The following is an 18,704-nucleotide window of genomic DNA, read 5'->3' as shown; positions in this document are numbered from 1 at the left end:
AAATTACAAGATTTTTTATGTCTCAAACAGTGGCAGAGACTTTCAAATGTTTGATCTCTCAAATTTTAAATTGCATAGATCTGAGAGTAGTGGCACTGTCAACAAGTGAATTTGGTGGCAAGGCGTGTCGCTTGTCACCAAACTCACAACTTGTACGTCTCATCACTTGATATTATATAAAAGCAAGATAAATTGGGTCAATTAGGTTTCTTCGATAGCTATAAATCATCCATAATGTACAATCTGAATGCGTTATTCTGGGTGAATTATTCTGATTCAAATTCCAGGAATTAAATTTTTGAATACAGTGTTCCCTTGAGCTTGTTTTTCGACGGTTCACTGGATTAAGCTTTAAGATAAGCCGATGATCCCGTCGTGATTCGCCATTAAAGATAATCTTTTGTACAAAATAGTGAGTAAGTATTCCTCTTTTCAGTGTATTTTTAAGAATTATTAGAGATATTTAGCTTTTTTGTGAAGTTATTTTCCAATCGTTATGTTATTAGTCCAGTGGGAGAACATTTGCCTATCAATTGGAAGATCAATGCTTCGGATTTTTGTCACAGCATGTGCATATGAATTTAATCTCTAAGTGCATTTGTAAAAGAAACAATCTCTCGCTAACGGTGAATGAAATGAAACAAGACACAACGACTTAAAAAGCGCCTGTAAAAAACTATTAGCAAAACGACTTACGTAAAGTTTAACTTGTATGGATATTTAGGTGTTGTTAATTTTACATTCTCGATTATTAATAAGTTTGTAACTAACTCATTGTTTGAAGGTGTGGGTGGCAACAGTGCCCACGCTGTCCCAGTAGATGAGGGATTCACCTTTAAAATATTGTCCGCCTGGGCTGTCAAAATTGCCTGGGAAGTCTCTGGAGAAATAGTTCTCTTAAAATGGCCTCGTCAGTTAGGTTGCCAGACAGGGAGCGCAAGTGTCTAAGACACACGCTTGGTTTCCTATCACCGAGCTCTTCCCCTTCTGGGGAAGTCGTCGAAAACCGCTTAATCATTTCAACCCTAATCCAGTTGTCCCACTGGTCGAGAGGGGCTGGATTAGTTATTAAATTCTCCACATCTTTAGATAACCTAGAATCTATCTGTGATACCACGTAGTTGTTATTGGTTTCGTCCTAATAAATTGATGATAATATTTACTATAAACTATAGTGATAAATTATCACGTGTTGTATAAATCATTTTAAAACAATAGTACATACACATACAATCACGCCTGTCTCTCATTAGGGTAGGTAAAGAATACACACCTCTATCCGTTACAGTCTTTATCTTGTTATGTTCTATTGTGAAGTATAATAAGACGCCGAATATAATCAACGTATAAGGAATAACTAAATGTATGTAACAATAACAACAATTCATCACCATCATTTCAGCCAAAAAACGTCAACTGCTGAACATAGACCTCCCTCAAAGAATAACAATAGGGGAGATAGGGGAGGGATGGGCACTTTTATACATAAGAGACAGTAAAAAAATATATTTTTTATATAATCCAATTTTTATTTCTTATATCTATAGCACATACCTTTGGCTACAATTATTGCAAGAAACAGTCTATAAATTTTAATCAGCCTCAAAGTAATAAAAAAATATCTAAAACATGTCAAAAGTGCCCAAGCCTCCCGGCGGTTGGGTGGATTGGGCACGCCCTGTGGGAGGTTTGGGCATGGTGTTTAAAAGACCCGATATTACAAAACATAACAATTTTAACTTACATAAAATCTTTATCTCAAATAATAATCAACAAAAGTAAATATTTTCACTCAATTATCATTTTTACCTAAGATTTGGTATGACCCATAGGGGTTTATCAAATGCATATTTAGAGCTTCCACGTTTGGTGTTACTGCATGGTTTTGGATCTGGTAGTTTGGTTTTAATGTCATCTATTGGGACGCTTGCTATGTCATCTATTTCAGGATACAGAAATGTATTTCGCATCTTGCTCAATCGCATAAATTTGATTGTAGCCATGAGGTGGCTAACTTCCATAATTAGGCCGACATAATGTACAACAGTTTTTTTTGTATCAAATTTGACAAGTACAAAATCATTTATTTTAAAATTTCTGTCTAGAATAATTACATCATCTTCGTCAAGCTCTTCTTCTGACGTTTCGATTACAAATGAACCTTCAGAACTGGTTGCAATAAAAACATTTTCCATGTCACTATCACTGCTTATCATTTCTTTTTCTACCACTCTTTTCGATGTCAACTCTACTGGCAATTTAGGAATTTTTTTCTTTTCTGTATTCTTCAGATTCTTTTTAAATTGTCTTTCTTCTTTGGCCTTATTTTTTCTTTGTTTCTCTTGTTCTGCTATTTCTATCAATCTTTTTTCGGGTGTATCTGTTAATATCCTAGTTTTACCTTTCTTCCTTTTTATGCTGCTAAGTCTAGGGCCAGCCTTCGGATAAGGTCTCACAGATTCAGGAGTTATAGTTTCGGCGACTTCTTCAATGTGCTCTCTAGTGAATGATTCCAGTTGGGAAGGACTAGATACAACCATGATGTTTAAATTTTCAGAATCTGATCCACTTTGAATATCTCCTGTTGACAGTTCTGAGGGGACTCTATTTGGTGTTGATTGAATTGTTGAAATATTTTCTGTACCAGGCAAATAGCGATCGGTGATAGAAGAGCAGAGGAAATCATCATCTGTGAAAATATTTGAGTTAAAAGGCCATATGCCAGATTTTTCAAACCCCTTTTGAATACTTTGTTGCTTAAAAGCTTGTGGTATAGCAAGAGCTGCTAGTTTTGGTACATCGTAAATTGTTACAGTTTTGCCTGCATTACACACCATCCAGTCTGTTAAGGCATTATTATAATAATTTTTCAAAGGTCCATACACTGTCAAATCTAAAGGTTGCAGTTTGTGGCTGCAGTGAGGTGGAAAAGTCATTAAAATAATGCCGACATCTTTGCAGAAATTGAGGACTTCCACTGAAATATGACTCTCATGGTTATCTAGTAGCAGCAACACTGGCGAGGTAGGTGACGGTTTGACGTGTTTTGCAAAATGGTGCATATATTTAATGAAATTTGAAGATGTCATCCATCCAGATGGATGCGTTGATCCATCTGAGCCAATGGGGGCATCATGAAGCATATAAGATTTAAAGTGTACTCTTGGAAATATAAAATAAGGGGGTACAAAGTTGCCTAGAGCATTAACTCCACAGCACACCGTGACGAGTGAGCCCCTTTCTGCAGATGTTGCTTGTCCAACTTGTTTTGTGCCTTTAGGAGCAATCACTCTTCGAGTTCGCTGAACAGTTGTCAACCCAGTCTCATCTATGTTGTAAATCGATTCAGGGCCAAATTGATGACGCTCATAAACTGCTCTGAGATTTGTGAAAAAATCTCCCACGTTTGTTTTATTAAAACTTGTAGCTCGAGATAAGCTGGTAGCTTCTGTTGTTCGTATAGATAACTGAGATTGCCGCCTGAGAAATCCTCGTATCCAGTCTTTGGATGCAATTTCATTCTTGATCCAATTATCTGGTATGTTCGTCTTCTTTGTTGCTACAGCATAGTCATAAGCCAATTTACGAGCTTGCAGTTTTGTCAACCCATAGTGAAGTTTTGACGATACCATCATATAGTCCACCAACTTTTCTTCTTCTTCTGTGGTAAAAATTTGTGAGGATACAAATCTGGATGCATTATCCTTTACAAATTCCTGTTTAAGGTAGCGTTGTAGGTTTGATCTCGGGATATTATATTTATTGGCAGTAGTTTTTATTTTACTACCTTTTGATACTTCTTCAATGGCACGCAATATTATATCCATAGGAACTTCGCGTCTCTTGCCCTTCTTTTTAAAAGCAAACGGCATTTTCCTGCAAGACAAATATTAATTTAATCGGTAGGTGTAAAAGCAGGTAACTAAAGTACAAAAAAAATGTTCCTACGTATACAATAAATTGGCGGGAGCATTGGGCATGCCCAAACCTCCCTCAAAATACCCTGCCCATTGCTCCCTCAGCATGCATTTTCAAGTCAACTTTATTGTAAAGTTTTTGGTGAAATATTTCGGCGTGATTTACAGGTCAATATAAACGTTAGTAAATACACAACGGGAACGAAATAAAGAATCACTTACCTTCTCGCAGTTCTTTCCTATATTTACTCCGAAATCACAATAAAAATTTTACTTTTTCACGCACGTTAGCATAAACAGCTTATAACTTTGACAACTGCACTAAAATGACAGATCATTTATGGACGGGCGGTGTTGCCAGTAAGCAAACTAAACTACCACCATTAAAAAAATAAAAAATCTACCATGCAATTTCAATTATGAATGGGTGCCCATGCCTCCCGGCTGCCCATCCCTCCCCTACCTCCCCTAATTACCTGGCCTCAAACGGAGAATCTTGCGTCATGAGTACCTGATACTCAGTACACTTTATATCACGTAAATTTAACTCTTAACCTATCCTAACTAAAGTCGCCTATGTATATTAACTTTCTGTCATACATAAATTAATGTTCTTTTTTTATTTTTATTTTTTTTTTGCGACTCGGCAAAATGACTGCACCGCGCCTGATGGAAAGTGCGAATACAGTCCAGAGATGAGAGTAACGGATGGAAAACACAAATATCTTCACTCCGTCACTACCATTTTGCCGGTCTGGCCAAATGCTTCTTCACACTACGTGATGCAGTTTTGTAATATTTATTGTTCAATAAAAAATTCATTCATTTTATTTGTTCATTTATCTACACATACTATATAATGTGTTCAAAAAGCGCAAATCACGACCTGCAGATATACTGTTTTGTTAGAACAAATTTCTTATCTGTGAATTATTGCTTCTAACATCAAATACGATTTTATTATTACATTCAAATTTCGAACATCTCTGAAGAAACAAAACAATTTGATTCCACCTCAATTCTAATATCAGTCGAGATGAAGTTTTATTCGAAATGAAGTGTCAATAGCAAACAATTTTCAAAGATTTCACACGTAACTCGATCGAACGATTTGATAGTTGGGGGCTAGTTTGTATAAGAATTAAATAAAAACTACTATTGCGTGACATGCGTGGGATAAGTTTTTATTTGCCGCCATTTCGCCAGTCCTAACACACGGTTCCTGAACACATCATAGAGAGCTTATAATATGTGTATATATAAAGCCGTGTACGTAACTGTACATAATTAGGCATTAAAATACTCGTGTGATGTTTTTATGTAAATCCACACTCTAATTTTGATACGTTTCATTATGTAATAGTCATATAAACCACTATTTACTGATTTATTTATTTGTTAATTTCATTCAGTAGGTACCTACAACAAACAAATCAAAGTATATAATATTGTTTCTTCATTAGCCCTGCAGCATTGTCCATCTCATTTGAATGATAAAACAGCTCGGGACAGCTATTGTGCAAACATTACAACGGTCACAAATTATAACCATAAAAATACCCACCCAACGATACTCCTATTATTAACAACCCTCACTAAACAACCACACAAATTTTAACATTATCGTCTTTGGAATAGAATTCAAAATTAGCTTTCGTGAGGACAGCAGAGTAAAATTTATGTATAATTATATGACCCGATGTGACGTGACCCTGTCTTAGCTTTTTGAGATTTTGTTAGCCTTTTGCCAGATAGAATCTGAACGCGCTTTTTAATATAATTAAGTTGATTTACCATGTTGTAGTGTAAATAACACGCTGAGTTTTTCGTCTATTAATCTAGTAGATAGCTTTAAATATAACTATAGATCTCTCTCTACGACTATAGCATATATCTATTAACTACATTGTTCGGTATTTCGTCAGTGTAGTGGCAGGCAGTATTAAAAGTGTTTCTGGAACATAATGGTTCTAATTTATTTAATAAAAGATCAAAGCTGTGATAATAAATTTACTTTCTGCTAGGTTATAGTCGACTGCAGAAGCACGCGTACACTTTATTGTTGACATATGAAAAAATCGCCTATTCAAAATTATTAGCAAAATTTCACAAAAGTAAATTTCACTTTTTTAAATATTTAGGCGTTATTGATATGATATTGTAGTGAACACATTTTATTTAGTTAAATTATATCTCTTTCAGATAATATATTACTGTTATAATTAATATATTCGAGCAAGAACTTTATAAGTTTTTCTTAAAAAAAAATCAATAAAACGAACTATGTGAAAACGCGTACATATGCGTGGTTTTCACTCTGAGGCGTCGGTATGTGGATGGAATTGATGGAGCCGCAACAGAAGGGATACATATTATAATATAGAAATTTAACTTAATCTCATATATTTTCTGCGACAACGAAAAATTCGTCACGATATTTTCCTTCACTGTCAGCGAAAGAGATATTACTGCTAAACTTTCATAAATGTACATAATACAGAAATTAATGTTATATTTACATTTTGCTACCTGAATTCGAACGGTCGTCCTCTCAATTTAGAAGAAACAGTTCGCTCTTGTTCATAAGTTTAAAAATATGTTTGCTAATATTAACATTGAACATCGATGTCAGGTTACGTTAGGTTTTTACTGAAGTCAGCGGTCATTATTAATAAATATCTATTATATATATCTATTATATCCAGATTAAAGCGTGAATGACGCCCTGTAAGTTCGGACACTTTTTAGCGCGGACCCGACGTCCATAAAATTGTAAGTCAATGAGTCTATTAACTATAATGTGATACTACCATTGAATGATACCGAAATCCAATCACTAAGAATTCATCTTGAATGCAATTGTAACATCAAGTAATTCCATACATGTAAAATTTCTAAAATTTCCAAATCCAATATAATAGTTCGACTCTCCTCCATTATTAAAATTATTGAACTTTGTATTCCCAATGGGTTTTAAGAAAGTCGTTCACCACTCCTGCCCATAAAGACAGGCTTCGAGAGTCTCTCCAATTATATGCCGATCTCGGCATTCAGCTAATTGTCTAAGGTACTTAAGTAACATTAAACAACAGCTTTATGAATTTCTTGGAATAGAATAAGATTTTATCTAGTTTTCAATGAATTTAGATCGAATACAAGTACTAAAGACGCGGTTAGTCAAATTACAGTTAGAAGAGGAATTTTTCTTACGATAGCTTTTGATACTTTTGCGATACAAGTACTTGTGAATACGTTAAATCGTTTCGGAGTCCGAGATAACGCCGTCGAAATTATGAAACCTCCAATGAGATTGCAGACAAACAAATTAGAATTTGAATGATGGTAAGTATAAAATCTTAGGTTGTCTATTATTGTAGTCTATGCAGTCCCTCAAGGCAGCATCTTCGGATCAAGTTTCTCTTGATATATACAACTACTTGTCAAACCTCATTATAAAATTGCAAACTGTTTACTTACAGCGATGATACAGTCTTGGTATTCGCAGGAGAGCCGTCAAATGCGGTTTGTATAAAGTAAGCCGTTGGCTACAAGATAAACCTCCGTAGTTTGAATCCGTCAAAACCTGCTTTTGGTAAATTTTAACATTCCGAACAATACACAGGTCGAAGTTGAAATTAAATTTCACTCGAGTAACTCTCCTTTTAGTTTTGACTGTTCCTGTGTTGCCAAACCTGCCAATGTTAAACATATCGCAGTGATACTGGATGAAACGCTCAGAACTAGAACTTTTTTAGAACTCACGACATCGCGTTCTAAAAAACTTATTTACGTTTTGAAAACACTGAGGCGATGGATTTTGAGGTCTTCCAAGGCTCATTTATTGACTTTCGATAAAACACGAAAGAGCCGTGCTCAAAGTTATGTCATTTAGTCTTTATAGGTTTACTACAATGTTGACATAGTGAGCCAAACAATGAAATTTTTCGATCGGTTGTAGTCATTGACAAATAAATGGACGACGGATCTAATACAAAAACCACGAAAAAAATGTCCCAAGTCAACCTATTTAAACGTAGTGACATGTCAAGGAATATGAAAAGGCTAAAACGTTGAATTTAAAATGTAATGTCTCCGCAGTACTGTCTAATTTTGCTTGCTTCGCTGTCAGTCGAACAAACGAAGACTAGAGTGTGAATGACGCTCTGTATACGATTTTAACGCCCTATAAGCTTGGACACTTTTTGGCGCGGACCCGACGTCCATATAATTGTAAGTCAATGGTTGTAGTCCATATTACAATACTGATTTATGCAAGTACATACAGTTCCATCAGGTTTTACAAAACGCAAATGCACTAAAGGAACAAACAAAAAAGCAAATATTAATGTTAGTATAGTCTCATACAAAGAAACATAATCAGACAATCAATGCTACGAGGCACTATGCGGAGAATGTCATTTAAGCTGCATGGATACAGCAATAACATTGCCTGGTCTCAAACTGGAGAATACCCTGTACTATGAGTACTAAAGCAATGAAATTCATTTCTAAGCAATACTCGGAAGACTCAGATGAGAACCAATTTAGAATTCTTACCTAATTTGTTCTTTCGAATCAAGGACGTCGAGATGGACTTTGTCATTAATAAATGGAATAACGGCGGAATAAATTTAAATAAACCATTAAGTTGTCAATTTCCTGGTATTTTTGTCTACAATACCGAAATTGGGACTTTAGCTCTCTACCGGGCTCCGGGGCACTCCTCGGAATATCCAAATTAGTGCCAATTTCAAAAATTCATTTCCCAAATTGGTTCTACCGGGAATCAAACCTGGGGCCTCTTCATCCAACGCCCACAATGCATAGGCCACCGAGGTCGTCAAACAATGTATTAAGAGTGTTTTTGCATTGCCAACAAGACTTAAATAAGTTCGACTATAATATAGACTGAGTGACACCACTCAGACCTCAAAAAAACATACAGGTTACAGGCTTCCTTCAACATTTGCCCAAGCTGTTTCTTAAAAATTATTTCTTAACCAAAGTTGTGGTACAATAATTGCAATAGATTATAAAATGTATCACATTTTGGACGTAAGATGCGGAGGTTTTCGTGTTCGATACCCGGTATGACTAATTTGGGAAATTAACTTTTCTAAATCGATCCTGGTATGAGTGTTCCGAGAAGTGCCCCAGAATTCCGTAGCTCTGGTAGTCATGCTACAGAGAATTCCCCAGTTTCAGACCAGGCAACTGGTGTGGTTGTCTGGCATATTATGTTAAGAGTGTCTTATCAATTTAAGTATGGGTTTAAGACGTAGACATTGGTGTTGCCAGTATGACAATTTTTTTTAAATTCTGTAAAATTCTATACACCCAACCTAAACTATACAAGTCCTTTCGGACTCCATATTCATTTAACTAGCGGGAGCGTACCGTTAAAAAATTCAAGTCTTTGACGAGGTACCTCATTAATCTTTTGAATTTATTACACTTTGTGGAGCAATTTTTAAAGTCGCGTGATGAAAATTCAAATCGATTTCGAAAGTTTAAAAAGTTCCGTGACCGGACGCCATTTATTATACGTGTAAAAGTGGACTGTGTGCTTTATAGTGCAAATCCTGCCTTCAAATTATGTATATGTTTTTGTTTAATGTCCTTGCTTGCTTTGTCGTTGATTAATAGCGTTGTAATATAATGGAACCTTGAGTTCAATAATTTTATTAGCAATTTTAATTAATTTACATTGTTATATTAAGGGCGGTAAATAAGAAAGAACCAACGAGAGGTTGTTAGAAACCCGAAGCCCAAGGCTGAGGGTTTTAATGACTCGAGGGTTGTAATTTTTACCGCCCGTACTACATACTGTTTGTCATTACATTTGCGAGATTATCTATTTCAGATACAACGATAATTAATTTCTTGTGTGAATAAAATATCGTTTCACAACAGAACTTTCACGGATTTTGAAAATGGCAGTGTTTTTTAAACAGATTGCCAGTTTTTCTTCCATAGATAATATAACTGGAACTAAAATGCTAGAAAGGCACAGACCATGCAGCAAATAATTTCCAAATACTAAAAATACTACAGAATTGGAAATTCACAAGATAAATTTAGTATATAATAATAATATTCATGCGGCCATAATATTGTTATGACACTGTTTGCGAGCAAGGGTGATGAAAAATACTTTATCTACCGCCAGGCGCACGACTTGTTCATCATGTCACTTGATATCTTAAAAATAAAATGATCATGTTAGAAATTTAAGATTATATTATTTTGCCGACGTTCCTTTTTATTTTCCCGGAAGTAGACGTAGAAATTTAATCCCCTATGTTGTTGACATACCACCAATAAACCAAAAAGCATTTCACCGCCTCCCCGGATGTAAACCGTTAGGGTGTGGAATTTTTTGCTTGAAGATTCTCCGATAAAAGTGATTTGGGGATTTTTCACATTCACACTGAATATGGCAGTTATGAGCACATCAACTTTAATGTTCTTATTGTAAGCACCATAGAGTTGAATTTAAACCGTAACTATCGAGCATGATATCTAGTCTATGTGCATTAAGTACTGTTATCAACTAAAATGTTTCAGAATTTGAAAAACAGGGTAGCGCAATTAAAACTAATGTTTTAATACTTTTCCACACAAGTAACGAAATAGGACAAATAATTTAACGTAACGTTTGTTCGCACATGAATCCAAACACTGTCGTAACTCTAAAATGATGGATTCGAGAAAACACAATTTGAAAATATAAAAAAAGACCGAATGAAACTGGTTGCAATTAACGGGATTATTTTTATTTAAATATAATATCTAGCTGTCCACTTATAAACGAGAATATTAAATTATTGGTTCCATTCAATAATCTTTTGAACTTTCAAATCCTGTTTTCTGAATTTCATAATTTTTGAGTTACGACATTATTCGGTTGAAGGTGCCATTGTGATAGTATTTATAGTACACATGATAAATACGTAATTATACAATCTTGATTTTGAAGATTGTGATTGTTGTGATATTGTTATTGGTTATGATTATTTACACAAAGTTTGAACACAGAACAACTTTTTAGAGCCAATGGGATTTGAACCCACGACCATACCGCACCATAATATTTCTCTTACCAACTGAGCCACAAGTCAATTTATCGAGTTGTCGAAATTCTCCCATGTGTTTTTGTTAGAGATCTTTCTACTGGTTCTTTCGGCATTTTGTAATGGTGCTGCCTGTGGTGAAGAAGGTTCTAAAATCTCTCACTAGATATCACTAGCGGCGCAGAATGCCGAAAGATCTAGAGAATTTCGACTACTCGAGAACTTGACCCGAAGCTCAGATGGTAAAAGCAATACTATGGTGCAGTACGGTCGTGTCTTCATGTCTCATTGGGTCGAAAAAGTTTTTGTATGTCGCACTGTTAATACAACAGTGTATTAACTCAAAAAGTGGACTTGCTCAGAATCGATGAAAAACGAATTACTTACTTGCCGCAAAAAAAATCATAAAAATTTATGTAGGTTATGGATTATTGTAGGCACTTAAATAATATAATATTTATGTGGTCTGTGGTTGATATGATATGAAATGAAATATTTTTATTGATACAAGAGCATGGTACATATACATTATCACCCTATCTCCCAAACTAGGCGAACCTGTATCTTGGGAGACAGTACCTTCCCAATGAATGTATCACAGTTCAAGTATGTATTATTATATAACTAGTATGGCAGATGGTAGCAAATTATAGGACGTAAATATTAATACTAGTAATATTAGTAAACATATTATTACCATTATTATTAGAGTAGTGCTTTATTTTAATATATATTTTTTAGTACTTATATAACTTGTTATGTGCTCACGTGTCTCTCTCTCTCTGTGTGTGTGTGTGTGTGTGTATTCGAGCGTGCGTGTGTGTGTCTGTATGTCTCTCTCTCTCTGTGTGTGTGTGTGTGTGTATGTGTGCATGTTGTGGTTTACCTACGCATTTGTCATTGTATTGGATGTAAAAGTTTTTCAGTTTGTTCATACTTTAGTTTCGACAACATAAGTTGTACTGTTCTTTTTAATGAGAATCTATTAAATTTTATAATGTCTACATTCTTGTTAAGGTTCCTATATAGGAAGGCACCTCTAAAGCTAAATTGTCTTTGCACGAAATTTGTTCTAAATTGTGGAACAGCAATACATGGTTTTCTCTTATATTCAGAACTGGGTGGCAAGGTTGCGGGAGCAGGTTTGTGATATTTTTGTGTAATGTTGTATATGTATAACTGTCTTATGAAAAGCAAGTTAGACTCATTGTACAACATCTCTGTACAGTATCGTCGGTTTTTGTACATCATTACTTTGATGATCGCACGTCTTGTTCATCTACTTAATGTCAAAACCGCATTTTGACGTCTTCAGTTAATCAAGCATTTTTAATCCAGCAGTTCAGCAGGAACTAATCCAAAGTTGTCGGGCCAAAACGGCTCCCCGGAGGGCCAAGTTGAATTGTCATTTGCATTAATGTTCCAACCGCCGGTTTAAATAACCATTTGAATTTTAACACCCTTGCTCTATAAGTTTTGCTGCCCTTAACTTTACGTATGTTCGTTTTAACTCATATGTTGCTAGATACGAATCACTTTTTACGAGAGATAGGTGGATACTCCGCCAAGTTTTGGGTTTTCGTTGGATGACTCGCATGGACAGGCAGGTATTAATATCATGGTGTACTTTGTCATCATAACAGCAAGTATGTAATAGAATAGAATAGAATAGACATTTATTGCAACGCCACAACACATAGACACAAAAAAAAATTGATACTACTTAGACAAGCAAAACAAAACAAAAAGACGTAATTCACAAAATTAAAATAAAATGAAATAAGACAATAACAAACAAACAGAAAAATACTAAATATAACAACTACAAATGTTTTACTGTCATGTGTGCGGTTGTGGCGTACGCAAAAGGACTTCATTCAGCTTATGCCATAGCCGCAATTGACTATGGCGCTGGTTTTCAATGAGCAAATAATAAGTGTAATAATTTGAAATATACTTAGTAGTACTACGTAGTACTACTGTGCTCCCTGATTCCCACCGATTTTTAAGAGTATAAACAACCTCTAATGGCTTTGGTTGGTTCCGCATAAGAGTGACAGTGTTTTCGATTTGATTGATGATGATTTCGATTCATAAAAATTTTCACTGAAGAAAAACAAAACATAAACTTGCCTAAAAATTTTACAAGAAAACCGCTGTTTTCAATAAGTACTTTACATAACATGTAGTGTATCAGTTGATATAAAAAATCCATTTGTATATTATACCAATAACTGCCTCCGTGGTCCCAGGCTCCATTCCCATGCCGGGAGAAATATTTGTACTGCCTACATTTAATTCTCTCGTGAGTGTGGGTGTAATTTGTGGTTGTCTATGTGTGCGTCCATGGCACCCGCGACACAGGGTTTCCCTAGTGTGGGGCTATGTTGAGTGTTATTATTATTATTATTAATGATTTTTTATATCAACTCAACTAAATAGTATATGTATAGTATACAATATGCCTTATTCACACATTTGTCAAATGGCTTCAATTGCGTTTGTAAAAAAAGTAAATTCTAAAATATAGCCAGTGTCCCCGCCGTTCGAGCAAAGCAAAATGAACCGTATTAGTACGGGATAAATTTGAATAGGGACTGAGGTTGTATCGAGTCTGAACCTCCCGCATGAAAAGTAAGCGTTCTCACTGCTGTTCTATAGTATAATATACTACTTGACCACGCGATATTTTTTTTTGTGATGCCAAGTGGCCTGATGTTATCGACACGCCTGTCCATGGCAATTAGAAAGAAAGAAAGAAAGGAAGAAAGAAAGAAAGAAAGAAAGAAAGAAAGAAAGAAAGAAAGAAAGAAAGAAAGAAAGAAAGAAAGAAAGAAAGAAAGAAAGAAAATTGTTTATTGTACTAATACAGACACGCATATGAATAAACAAAAAAAAAACTGGACAAAAATGATTAAAACAAAAATAAAATAAGAATAATATTACAACAATTTATATGAATAAGCAGTAATTTACCGTCATGCGTGTCGCGGCTGGTACAAACGGGACTTACTTTAATTACAATATCACTGAAAGCTTCAAATAATTTTAATTTTAAATATAATAATAATTTTAAATAATAATCTCATCAGCACCGGAACCTGATAATGCTCACATTACTGCTTGAGGGCAGAATTAGGTATGATGGCAGTAATTCCCTGAACGGAATCTTTCACAAGGAGCTCTACTGCTCTAAGCTACTCTAAGTTTAGCAACTTCCAAGATATTGCGCTCCATGTCTCGATGACACACCCCTATTGCGACAATCAGACGACGTAGTGTAGAGGGATAGTGGTAATGTGTCTTTTTTGTAGTATTAGTTTAGTGCGCCTGTGACGCACTCCCTGGGCTCCGCATAATACCAGCGACGTGGCTGTTCTCAGCCACGGCACATGCTGACTGCCCATTCAGTATCAGTAATTTTAGTTTTAATTTATTTTTATGTACATACAATTTAAGGGTACTGAATAAATGTTTCTTTCTTTCTTTCTTTCTTTTGTTTACCAAAAGATTCTTCAGGAATGTTCCATGCGTGTCTGTCTTAGGGTAACGGGAAAAGTGGCATCTCCCTTGTGCATGGCGTTGGAACTGTTATGAACAGGCGTGTCACTTACCACCCAGGCGCACTTGTTCGTCCACTCACAACATCATAAAAGAAAAGAAATACACTACGACTCTTGCAACATTAATGCAAGTTTACGTTAACATTGAGATGAAAATGAATTATGTATGTCATTATATACAATACGAATTTCCGGTCCAATTATGTAAATAAGATGTTTCCGTAAAATTTCAAAGTTAAGAGCTTTAATACAAGGAACGAACATTCAGAAATAAAGAAAGAAAAAAGATAATTCATTTATACCCGCAATACATTACTCTAAGCGTATGTAATATATGTAATATGTGTCTCTACCGTAATGTTACTTTGTTTTGTATTGTGGAGATAATTAAAGATATATTATTATATTATTATTATAATTTAATTACCATAAACGAAAAAAGAAATAAAACAGAGAAAAAAGAAACAATAAAAAAATTCAAACGTAAGACATAGATAAATTATTACGAACAAAGTCAAATTCAAATAAAACTAAAACACAAAAATGAGTTTTCTAACGCAAACGTATATATTTGGTATCGATAAATTTAAATTTACAGTTAAATTAGAATTGAAGACAATGAGGCAGTATCCTAAGTTAACTAATGTAAATCTCACTTCAACTTTGATCTCCTATGGGTCGTATTTTGGCCCCATTTAAATATGTATTAGTTACCTACTTTGAATCACTACAAACAAACGAAATTAGTTGTGTTTGAAGTAAACAAGTGAAGTACACAAATGAAATATAACGGAATGCCGTTTATTATATTTCACTTCAACAACACAACTAACTCTGAGACATAAGCTGACAAGTCCCATGTGCCTGTTATTTCACCAGTGCCTCTTGCCCTTTAAAACCGGAAATTAGTAATACTCACGTTACTGCTTGACGGTAAGGTATATCCGCTCACGCGATACATGCAGCCGTAGACGCATACCACACCTAGAGGTGCCGCCGGTGATGATTTTATACCGATTTATCGGATATCGAAGTTATAACAGGTAAAAGACTAATATTAATTGCTATTTCGGTAACTACTCTAGCAAACCATAAAGTTTTTAATGCCTGGGTCTGTCATTTAAAAAAAATAAACAACTTCAAAAATACGTAACGACAATCGTATGTGTTATTGTTTGGGCTGGTGATTTCGGTGTTTATTTATTGAAACCATACCGTAAGTAGCGTTTTTTAAGTTTACCCTGAATATAAATGTTTATAAACTATACTTTAAGGAGTAATTTCATGGTAAACGTTAGAACCACTCAAACGGAATATTATCATATTTGTCCAAGTACACCAAAAATGTCATTAGTGCTTTTTAAGTGCAGGATTTGCGGTGTATTACTGTTGTGTGTAATGCATTTTATAAGTGAAGTTTTTGTTGGTAGTACGGAGGTATTTATTTAGCAATGCAGAATAATAATTTTTATTTATAAAAACTTGTATTTAAACTGAATGCTTTTCTAATTTGCGAAACCAAATAGCCGCCATTTTGCGGTAGGAGGAGCGCATCGCGTGAGCGGGTAAGGTGGCAGCACTTCCCTGGCCTTATAAGCCGTGGTACCGAAGGACGCATTTATTCAATACGAATTTCATCGCGCTCACCCCGCGTGGCCGCCGCGCTGCATCCCGGGCAAACATTATTTCTATTTAAAACTTGAGTAACAAATAACTGTTGTCGACGGACAGAACGAGTTGGCACCCTTAAACAGATACTGTCCAGCAATGTGTCACATAATTTACCATTAACTATTTTGTGCAACGTACACAAATCACTTTTGATTCTACGAATCTCCAGGGTTAATAAATTAAGCTCATTATGTCGATTCTCATAGCCTGACAATTTACGCCTTAATCCAAGCCTAATGCAAAACATTCTTAAAAACCGACGCTGAATAGACTTAATGAACCATACCGAGGAGCAGTACTCAATTACGCTGCGCACGAACGCAGTGTACAGCATGATCCAGGACTGCTTACTTTTAAGTGGTTTCAAGGTACGAAACATGATACGAAACATTTTATTGACTTTGTTGATAACATAATCGTAATGTTGTCTAGATGACTCGACGATTAATCGTCGTAGTCAATTGTTGTTCTGTTTTTTGTGAAGGTAATGACTTAACACTTGTTAATATTCAATGACATTTGATTATTTTTACACCATGATCTGATCAATTTGAGGTCACCTTTTAGTTATAATTTAAAAATGCGGTGTGATAAACGAAACCTATTTGCGGACTTAAGTCAGAAATTTTGTGTAGTTTTAATGAAAATAAAAATTTTAAGTGGTATAAAATTAATGTACGTATTAAAATGGAAATTGACTAGTTTTGAACACCGATAAATCACGGAGTGATCGAAACGTAATTTGTACGTAATTTAAAATTTACCATCAGCTTTATGATGAAGGAAAATATCATGATGAGATCTGAAAGTCGCAGAAGGTTAACAACCCTCAGAATACGTGTGAAGTCGCAACCCGCATTGGGTTAGCGTGGTGACTTTGTGGCCTTAACCCTCGCCTGGGAGGAGACCCGTGTCTAAAGGGGGAAGTATAAATATTATATTTTATTATTTGGTTATTAAGGTATTAATTAACTGGTAGATGACTTTACCAACTCAGGCAACCTGTGACCATAAGTAGCTGTAGAGTTCCTTGTGAAAGAGACCGTCCAGAGAAGTACTGCCACCTTATCTATTTCTGCCGACAAGCAGTAAAGCTTACATTACTGCGTTCCGGGATCCCGTGACTTAATAAAGTCATATAAACATATTATTTGTGATAGGTAGCGATGTCATTGTTAAATCCATCCCAATTATATGAATTTTCTTATTTAGACAATTTCGAATCCCTACCGGATTTAAAAACTGCATTAAAATAATTTTTCCTTCTTATAAAAAGCCCGTTCGTAACAAATTCCTCCAAGTAATAACAACTAATTACGCTCAACAGACTGTCACTCCGAAGTTGACGTCAATTGACCAATCAATTTGTGACGTAATAAAGCCGCTCACGGCTGATGGTGACAAATGGGTAGAATGGATAAGTGACAGATTGAAAAAAAGTTTTATGGAAAGACACGATACTCTGATAAGTAACCAAAAATTGACTAGAGCAAAATGTGTTCTGGGTAATTTTCAAGTTACTTTTCCCTACCTAATTTCATTGGCAATTTTTATGACTCATATTATAGAATATTATTATTGAGTATTTTTCGAATGTACCTTTACACACGTGCGCTATTTTAAGTAGCGACGCAAACGCGATGCAAGAGCGCGACTGCATCGCTACACTTGGGATTTTAGTAGCAGGAGAGCTCCTTGTGAAAGAGTTCTCCCAGGGAAGTACTGCCATCTTACCTAGTTCAGCCGACAAGTAATGTCAGCATTACTACGTTCCAGTTTTGAAGGGTAAGGCTCAACTCGTCGCGTCCTGTTTTTCAACTACACCTACGCTCGCATTAGTGCGCCGCGATCAAGGTGTGGTCGGCGTCTGACGCCTCACTGCGCCCAAGTGGCGTCGACTCTCGATTCCATATTTGAAAAACACAAATTTGTCTCTTAATAATAAGAAAATAGAGATGAATATGCTATAGGCGAAAAACATGACTGCGCCAGTGTGAGTTGTGCCTAAGGGTACTGGCGAAATAATATGCACATGAGACTTGTCAACTTATGTCTCAGGGTGACGGTATGAGTGGCGGTGCCCTCAGGTCTTTGTGAGCGTGTCGCTTACCACCAGGCGCACAACTTCATTCACATTTATCCTTTTGCTAGATATCATGAAAAAAAAACAAAATACAGATGTAACAACCACAACTTTAACACGCCGTTAGTTCTGTCACGTCGCCGTTAGATGGCATTAGTTGTACTTTGAAACGCGCTTTCGATTTGTTAACTCCAATAGTATAGGTCATCTCATATGTTTGCAATTGTTCTTGCTTTCTACCGCTATAGCTTTTGTATGGCACTATTAGGCTCTTAAGGTATTGAGACATTTCGGCCCTATCTTACTTAAACTTGCGCTTTCACGCACGTGAGACGCACTGTTGGATCCCTAAGCGCATAAGTTTTTGTTTTATCTATTATCTAATATACGCCATGCG

At 35.5% G+C, this 18,704-nt stretch overlaps 1 protein-coding gene across 1 annotated transcript; it reads right to left on the bottom strand.

Annotated features, from left to right (window-relative positions):
• Nucleotides 1-859: 859 nt before the first annotated feature.
• LOC113226693 lies at nt 860-4,422 on the bottom strand. The gene is made up of 3 exons (XM_026459415.1): nt 4,394-4,422; nt 2,115-3,876; nt 860-1,105 (listed from the first exon to the last, which is right to left on the bottom strand). The coding sequence occupies exons 1-3, from the start codon at nt 4,420-4,422 to the stop codon at nt 860-862; spliced, it is 2,037 nt and encodes a 678-aa protein (XP_026315200.1).
• Nucleotides 4,423-18,704: the final 14,282 nt, after the last annotated feature.

Source organism: Hyposmocoma kahamanoa, unplaced genomic scaffold, assembly GCF_003589595.1.
Source record: "Hyposmocoma kahamanoa isolate Upper Pololo Valley unplaced genomic scaffold, ASM358959v1 192, whole genome shotgun sequence".
NCBI lineage: Eukaryota > Metazoa > Arthropoda > Insecta > Lepidoptera > Cosmopterigidae > Hyposmocoma > Hyposmocoma kahamanoa.
This window is presented reverse-complemented; position numbering and strand designations above follow the sequence as displayed.

What these genes read in the sequence shown, in the direction of transcription:
- LOC113226693 (XM_026459415.1), bottom strand. Translation starts at nt 4,422, where the DNA reads ATGACGCAAGATTCTCCGTTTGAGGCCAG. An exon ending in GATTCTCCGTTTGAGGCCAG is followed by an intron (nt 3,877 to 4,393) that starts GTAATTAGGGGA and finishes TTTGTCTTGCAG; the next exon opens with GAAAATGCCGTTTGCTTTTA. An exon ending in AAGAGCTTGACGAAGATGAT is followed by an intron (nt 1,106 to 2,114) that starts GTAATTATTCTA and finishes GTGGTATCACAG; the next exon opens with ATAGATTCTAGGTTATCTAA.